Source organism: Odontomachus brunneus, unplaced genomic scaffold (genome assembly GCF_010583005.1).
Source record: "Odontomachus brunneus isolate Ranch 3 - 2012 unplaced genomic scaffold, Obru_v1 Obru_scaffold_099, whole genome shotgun sequence".
NCBI classification, from domain to species: Eukaryota; Metazoa; Arthropoda; class Insecta; order Hymenoptera; family Formicidae; genus Odontomachus; species Odontomachus brunneus.
The window spans coordinates 1,325,802-1,334,326 of NW_022639549.1; the positions used below are offsets into that span (position 1 = coordinate 1,325,802).

At 39.3% G+C, this 8,525-nt stretch overlaps 2 protein-coding genes across 7 annotated transcripts in view; one reads left to right on the top strand and one right to left on the bottom strand.

The window, feature by feature from the left end:
- LOC116848734 (methyltransferase-like protein 9) overlaps nucleotides 1-2,028 on the top strand; it is a 61,132-nt gene extending 59,104 nt beyond the window's left edge. For both annotated transcript variants that reach the window (XM_032825147.1, XM_032825148.1), the window contains exon 5: nucleotides 1-2,028. The gene's annotated coding sequence lies outside the window, so the exon portion shown is untranslated.
- Nucleotides 86-8,048, bottom strand: LOC116848731. 5 transcript variants are annotated; one of them, XM_032825141.1, is made up of 7 exons: nucleotides 7,804-8,048; nucleotides 6,972-7,214; nucleotides 5,884-6,268; nucleotides 5,229-5,622; nucleotides 5,015-5,137; nucleotides 4,791-4,923; nucleotides 86-4,231 (listed from the first exon to the last, which is right to left on the bottom strand). In XM_032825141.1, the coding sequence occupies exons 2-7, from the start codon at nucleotides 7,211-7,213 to the stop codon at nucleotides 4,183-4,185; spliced, it is 1,326 nt and encodes a 441-aa protein (XP_032681032.1). In that variant the 5' UTR covers nucleotide 7,214; nucleotides 7,804-8,048; the 3' UTR covers nucleotides 86-4,182. The 5 variants fall into 5 exon arrangements, with proteins under 5 accessions (XP_032681032.1, XP_032681034.1, XP_032681033.1 ...); XM_032825143.1 differs by lacking the exon at nucleotides 7,804-8,048 and adding an exon at nucleotides 7,321-7,767 and having other exon boundaries at nucleotides 5,286-5,622; XM_032825142.1 differs by lacking the exon at nucleotides 7,804-8,048 and adding an exon at nucleotides 7,343-7,763.
- Nucleotides 8,049-8,525: the final 477 nt, after the last annotated feature.

Below are 8,525 nucleotides of genomic sequence, written 5' to 3' on the forward strand. Positions count from 1 at the left end.
GGGGGGGGGGATAGAAAGAGAGAGAGGAGGAAGGGAAGGAAAGAGAAAGGGAGAGATAGGAAGAGAGAAGTGTGACACAAGTCTCTCACACTTGTAAAAACTTTAATAATTGCTGTCATGAGTTAGAATTATGCGAGAATACAGAAGAGCAATACTGACAAGCGACGACGAGCTTAAAATGTGCAGACACAGCGGTTAGCGTTTGGTGTACGAATATCATTAAGCGATCCGTGTTAAAAAAGAAACCGGATCGACGACGGTGCGCATTTTACATCGTTTATTATCCTTACTGTCGAATTCGGTGCGGAAACGTGTACACGGCCTATGGTATAGATATGGCGTGAGAATAACGAGATCCGGAAACGAAATCTGTAATTTTTCTTTTTCCATGCCTTTCTTTCGTGCGCTCGACTGCGTTCGAAAACATATCTTTACGATTTGGTCGAGGCAATTGGCTAAAGAGAATTTATGTTCTCAAAGCGAAAGTTGTAGCAACTCGACGAATTAAGTCTCTCTTTGCCAATTATTTTATCAATTAATTCACCAATTATCAACACAAGAGATAGATATGGCGCAAACTGTGAGCTGGAAGGAAGAATATGCCAAAGTTAGATACAATTTACGTTGGTCACAGTAATTGCAACGTCAAAGTTAGGCTTTATGAAGAGAATAAGTCTTTTTATGCTTGTTTCTATTAACGTCGATTAAACCTCAACCTAAGTTCAAATTCTATTCGGATATAGACTTAAACTTAGTTTAAGATTTAAGGTTTAATCGATATTTAGTAAAGACGTTAGAATTTAATTCTTAAAATTTAATTCAGCGGTCTACCCACGATCGACACATACATAGAGAAAATATTGCAGCAAAAATTACATTAAGATCATATTTTATTTTAAATAATTTTTTTTTTAAGTTTTATGAGTTTGATAATATGATATTAATTACGATCTATCGCGAATATGATATAAATTCAAGTAATTACACCAGTAATTTGGTAATAAAAAGTTAAACACGCATAAAATTTTTAAACAAAGTAATTTCGATCACAATTTTTTATTTTCTCAGATTAAAAAATGTTGTTAAATTTTGTTGTAATTTTTACCGCAATATTTTCTCTGTGTACAATATCAAGCTGCGGTTGTGGTAGAAAGTATCGTAGCGAAATGTATAGAGTAGAACGAGAATTAACCCTTTGCACTCGATTTTTCCGCTATAGCGAACTAGCAACTAGAAGCTGTTTTGATAAAAAGATGATGAAATTTGTTACAGCTAACAAAAATAAATTATACATAAATTAACATATAAAACTATCGTATTTCAGTACTATCGGGATTAAACATAAGCAGTTATTGTCGCCTCTCACTCGCTATTCGAGTTGTTGCATCAAATCTGAGAATCGCCTCTCGAGTGCAAAGGATTAAAACAACCGAATTTTCACAGTGCTGCGAATTCGCTTTGATAATACTAATGCACAAAATCTCTTTCTCTCGCCGAATTGTCCCGACCAATTGCACAAATGTTCTCGAACAGGGAATAAGCTTAATTTTGTGTCGTTGTGGTCTTGAACGCAGTCTCCAAAGTCTCAAATGTCTCGAAAGATTCCATTTGTCGGACCAATCTTCTCCTCTCACAATCAGTCAGACTCTGTTTCCGCGCTCCCTTTTTCCCCATTTGGCATAACTGCAGTGACGTGGATATGCTTAGTCGCGCCGTCAGTTACACAACCGACGACAAAGGACAAACGGCGGTACGTTTACATCTCTTTTCTCCTTTTTTCCTTTTTTTTTATATAATAGCTACTATAAGAAATAAGTCCATCTAGTTATTGGAAATACACTTTGGTGTGCAACAAGTTATCGTCGAATTACGAATCATATTAGCAGCAGTAGCAGCAGCCTCTTTGTCAATGTATATGTATGTCAACGAAAAACGCAGTCTTATAGAAGCCGGATCTACGTGCGTATGTAAAAACGAAACTACTATCCATCTATAAGGGACAAAATAAAGAACCACTATCGACAATGATATTCTGTGTATATTTACGAATGCGTCCATCGTTACGAATAAATCCGTGACTCCGATCATACTTCCCGTTTTTCCGAGTGCAGCGAATATGGCAGGAGATAAAGAGAAGAGATAGACAAAAAGAGAGCGAATGATTGTACAATTTCTCAGACCACGGATCCGACTCCTAGTTTGGTGATCGATCGGCACACGTTCGCTGCATACGTAGTAAATAAATATAGTATAACAGATACATATGTATAGAAAGACATATCTTCACCAACATACGCTCGCATTCATATAAAATTTCGCTATTTGATAGCCAAAACTCCGCATTCTCACCTATCAGAGACACACACATCACGAAACACAGCCCCACATGCACTCTCGTAGTGCCGCGCGCTTACTTTGCACGTTGCTTGCTTGCTTGCTTGCGCAGTACACGCATTTATGTTGCTTACATTCAAAGACGAATGCCGGTAACTTTACATTATCGAGAAAGAAGGAAACATTTTACCATCGCTTACAATGCGTATTATAACAATCGTGTGGGAAACAGTTTCTACCCCTGCGACGACTGATGACGCGATATGCCGTATATTTATTTGTTTTTTTTTCTTATGCTACTCGATTACCTCGAGCGATCGATGTATATGTACCGTAAATCACAAACGCGGCTCCCCACGCCCTTCCCCCTCCCCGCCCCGATCCCGCAGTTTCCCTCGCGAGGGTAAAAACGTTTCTACGTAATAATAATACTTAGTGCACGGTGAAAAGTCTTTGAGCGTCAGTGCGAATCACACCGCCTTAAGAATCCTCTAATGATGTAACGATTTCGTTCTCCTTTTTTTTCTTTACTATATATGTATATATATAATATATATATATATTAAGAAATAATTTGTTTCTTAAAAAATACCTATGAATTGACCAATGATTTCTTTTTTTTTTACGTGCACACCGCACATATACTGCCCATGGAGCTTAACGGAGTATTGCAAACCTTTCAACATTCGTACGCGTGCTCGATTAGCGAACAGTACTAGAGGTAACAACGCGATAACTTTCGCTGATCTCTTATTCTTAAAAATAAATAATAACGCATGTCATATACCTTTTTTTCTTTTGGAGAAAATATATATACACAAATTGAACACAGCAATCTCCTTCACTAGTCGAATAATTCCGTCCTACATTAATTTAAAACTACATTAAAAAGGAGATATATATATATGTAACAAACAGTTAAAAACATACAAGAACGAAATAACGCAAGGTTCTCGACGGTTTTCGAAGGAATCGTCGTTCCCTGCCTTCACACGATCAGTCCCGAATAATGTCGCTAACTTGTTAAATATCGTTTAATAGCAAAAGCACCTTTTTTGTTCCTTTTCTTTTTTTGCGCGACAGGCCAATTTAGTCCTCGCTCCCACCTCACTCCGACTAGGTTTCACACGCTCATGTAACAATTTTATACATAGTATGTATATAAAAAAGCTCTACGATATATCATTAATCAGGTAATTATGGGAACACAAGCGGCAAATCGTTAAATCGATACAGTAAAATATAAATGCTGTTCTCATACGCCTCTCTTCCTTTCATACTGCTGCATATTATTTATATGTAGCCTCGATCGTTCAGCATTTGGTAATGCTGGATTCGATTAGTTCGCATTACTTTCGCCTTATAATAAGCATTATAATAGATAAGCCCCATAGGCAGATCTGGAGAGCGATACGCAAAATCAAGTTACAACGATAAAATAAAGCTAGTAAGAATCCCCTCGGACAGGCCTGTCCAAGTTCGTGGAGCGAAGGTAATTCCAAAACCGCTTGCACCACGCTTGTTATCAACGGAAAGGGCGGAACTTTTCGCTCACAAGACCTTGTCCGATACTTGAACGGGTCTGTCGTAAAATGACGCGGTGTGTGAGTTTAGAGTCCTACATATAAATCTTCTTTTTTTTTCACGCTACCCACGTTTATCACAGTCCACGCATGACCCATTTTGTCTCTTAGTATTTGAAGTCCTAAACGCCAACAACTTTTGAGCAATCCATCGGGTTGTTTAGATACGAAACACCCAACTAATCGATAAACATCTTGTGACTAGAACATCATAGAGCGCGAAAGACGAGACCACGGTCTGTCGCGAATGAAGCGAGGACGACGCTTAGTCTAACTTACGCTGCTCGCACAGTTCTTCCATTGCACCGGTTTTTCTGTCGAAAGAGGAGAAACGTACATGTATTATTTTACCTATTTAGTTCACTAGCTCGTTATTTATTAGGTTGATGCTCAAGATTTATCATTTTTTTATTATATGGATTTTCATAGAAAGTTTGGACATTATAAACAAAATAGAAAATTTTTGTTAATCTAAAAAGATGTCAACCTGTATAATTTTATTCGTCAAAATTATTAACCTTTCGAAATTGAGTAATTTCGTTTTTTCTATTTTATTTTACAGATATGACAAACCTTTGTCATCAACCTAATATTTTATTAACTCTTTGTGGACAGGAATTGCGCAAACAAGCAATCTAAATCTGCGCGTTTAAATGAAAGTCGCCTATTGACAATAAAGCATTTTTATAAATTCCAAGAGCCATATTGGTCATGTACAAATTCGTAGAATATGACATATAATCATCTTACACTGAAAAGCAGTTGATATTTCTTGCACTAATATTTTGCTTTATTTTCTTAAATTCAAATTGACTTGTTTAAGCAGACTCCCTTAAAAAGTTAAACGATAAAATATGCGATAAAGATACTTACAATGTTGACATGTAAGAAGTACCGGTGTGATCTAATCGGTGTTTATCATCGTTTTTCCAGCTCGAGACTGGAATATGCGGGGGCGGCAAGAAGCTTCTCAGCGATTGTACAAGTTGTATTGTGTCGACCAATGCTACAATAAATAATAACGAGCAACATGAGAGCCTTTGTCGACTACTTTTACGAAAACAAAAATTATTGTGAAGTTCTGATGTTCTTATTACTTTTTTGCAGAGCCTCAGACTGTTTGCCGTATGGCTTGCACATTGCTGGCCGTACGCAAGCTTTCATTCTCGCCATGTTCTTCATTACTTCTGCGAAAGCGCGTACAATCTTCTCTTGACCACCTGAAACAGCAAAATTAAAAGCACGCATTAATCGCAACGTTGAAGACAAAAAACTGGCCGGAAAAGTGTCTACCAGCGAAGTTATGATCACCTTCCGAACTTGTAGACGACGACCGAGATCCTTTCTCATTTTCTAAAGGCCACGCACCGTTATGCAGTGCCAATAGGTCCTTATTGGCGTTTCCTAGTCCTTGTAAGTTTCCTAAACCGAGTCCACCGAGATTGTCCAGGTTATCCAGGTTAGTGCGTAAAAAGTCTGTCAGCTTATGGTCGGAGATCGGTATATTAGATAACAGTGACTCGTAATGCTGCTTGCCAGATGGCACTTTCTTCTCTTGCGATACAGGCCGATGCGGAATATTTAATGACGGACGGCTTGGAGGACGTTGAAGATTCATTTGATTGCCAGCACTCCTCATTTCCGGTAAATCTGCTGTGGATCCTCCTCCTATGTGCGTATTCGGATTGGTACTGCTCAGCGTCTGCTAAGAAGAAAAACAGGAAATATATAAATAAAATATATAAATAAAATATATAAATAAAATATATAAATAAAATATATAAATATATAAATATATAAATAAAATATATAAATAAAATATATAAATAAGATCGCATATAAATAAAATATACGAATTGGAGTAGCTTTTTTTTCCTTCTAATACCCAAATTTCCTATAAGAATTCTGAATAGAAAACAGATAAATCTTTTATATTAACCTAATACATGACATACATTACACTCACCGCCTGAAAGTCCGTACTGTGCGGGAAACCAGTACGCAGAAGAGACGCAGTCGCTTCATTTTCCTGAATGTAAGTGGGAGCCATATGGCCCATCTTCTGAGTGAGTTCCAGCTGATTTTTGTAATAACGACAAGCCGGATTGGGACAATTCTGCACGACTTCTATTATAAACTCCTTCTCCATCCCGAAGCACTCTCTACCAATGGTGTACGATTCCATGACTGCCCTGACTGTACCCTCCAAGCCCAGATGTAAGCCGTGCGGGCCATTCATATGTTTCAGCATTACAGCATTAGCAAAGTGCTCATAGGGGAGTATTATCTTCCCGTTTTCACGGAGAACCAATCTTCCCTGTGAGTCCAATGCAACCCTGGATGCCATCATTCTGCAAACAAACAACCCAATAATTTGTATAAATACAAGTAATATACATATATACAGGATGTTTCTAAAGTACCCTTGAAACTTATATATATTAAAAAGAAAACATTTTTCATAACCATGATAATAGAAATGAGATAATCTCCTGTTCTTATTCACTAAACTGAGTAAAAAATACTTAAATAAATATCTTATAAACTATCTATCCTATAAGTCTTAAACTCTTCTTTTTTAACACTCTGTTTAAAATTCCATATTATGTATATAACATACTATATAGAGTATTCAAGAGCTAGTGATACAAATGGGAAAGGAATGATTCTACATGAAAAAATATTTCGGAAATGTAGAATAAAAATTTATTATACAAATCTTTTTGTTTTCTAAAAAAAAACAACTTTGAATATTCATTAAGTATATATGCTTAAGGAGTTTAAAAATCATATCACTGAAAAATCCTGAATAATAGAGGAAATCTGTTTGACATAGACATAGTTAAGTGCTAAGCATATGAAAAATATTTAAAGTTTTTTTCTGGAAAAAGAGGTCATGTATAAAAAAATTTATTCTACATTTTCAATTTATTTTTTCATATAGAAATATCCTCTTCACGCTTATACTGTCACTTCTAGGACAACCTATATATGTATGTAAATAACACATATGCATATGTAACTAAATTAATACTATAGGGGATATCTCCTTACTGTAAATAGGCAGCGCTGGGCATCATGGATGCATCCTTGAACTCAGTGAAACACTGCAGCAACTCGATACCAGGATTCCATCCTTTGTTTTGCAAGTATGCTTGTAACAACATGTATATCTTCTCCGTAACGTAACCAGCACTGCTTGGTGTAGCAGGATAGCCTGATCCTCCACCTGGTGGACCCATTTCTGTTTGCATACCCTTGGCTACAATGTTCTTCATAGTTTCTGCCAGATCCATTCTATGTGCAGACACAGTTAAATTAGGACAACTGCATGAAACATGAAAATAATTTCACTTGACATAAGAAAAAATATGAGAACTCTTCCAAGTCAAACCTGACTCACAGAGAGACATATAAAAACATACACAGGAGCATCTCATAGCAACGATATTATTCGATAATCTCATTCAGCCGTTATCCCGCATGAACCCGCAACGACAGAGTTCAAAGCCGCTAGGATCTCGCCAGTGCGACGAGCATCCCGTCGCAGAACCATTCGTCTCGGTAGACGGCGGTTCGACAGCGCAAGAGAGGGGCGGATGGATGCCGCGGTCGTTCGTTCGTTCGTTCTTTCGTCTGCTCGCTCGCTTGCTCGCTCGCTCGCCGTCGTCGTCGTCGGCGGTGTGCACGAGCGGCGGTCGCGTCTACGACGACGACGTCGAGCGCGCTCACGATCTCTCCAACAACACACACGGCCATCATTATCGCAAGCCGGCGATAACCGACAAAAAAGTGTCCGGCCACAGACGAGCCGAGCCACCGCCCCCCTTCTGATAACGCACGGGGGGGAAGAACACGCGGAAGGTACTCTCGGACGTGCACTCACCCCGTGCCGCGGCTACCGCTGACACTCCACTCCGCTCACGACGAAGCCGGCTAGCCCCAGGAGCCCGTTCGTCGTCCTTAATCGCCGCTACTCGGCATCGCCTCTAATTAATTAAACTCCCGGATCACATTTGCACAAATAACATAAATCGCGATAATTATTTTCGCGAGGGTCGCTTGCACGGTCCGCCGCCAGGGGCGCACCGCGTTCTACGCGCTGCTTTTCGGCCGTGTGCATACGCGAGCGCGCGAATGTGTGTGTATGTATAAGTGGGTGGGCGCGTGGGTGTCGCATGGGTGTGCAATGCGTGCGCGTGTCGATGAGCGCGGCCGGGGATACGTGCATGCGTGGGTGTGCTTACACAAGGGCGACCCGGCTGCGCTTACGCGACGCCACTTTGCGCATTTATCAATATTACTTTTTGCAATTGATATATTACGCCCCGTTGCCGCGTCGCGACGCGCCGGTACGCCGCCGCGCGACGAATTAGACCGGCGCTGAGCGCCGCGCCACGACTCCGAAAATCGCGCGCAGTCATTGAACCCGTGTGAACAACTCAGGGTTGGGCGTTTACGCGTAAATTATAATAATCAACATCTATGTGTGGTCAAAATGTAAACTGTATATGACATGTCATCTATGCAGACAATGAATAATCTTTGGATATCGTCTGAAGAATTTATGATTGAAGGAACCTTGTATTTCATTCATGGAGCTTAAAA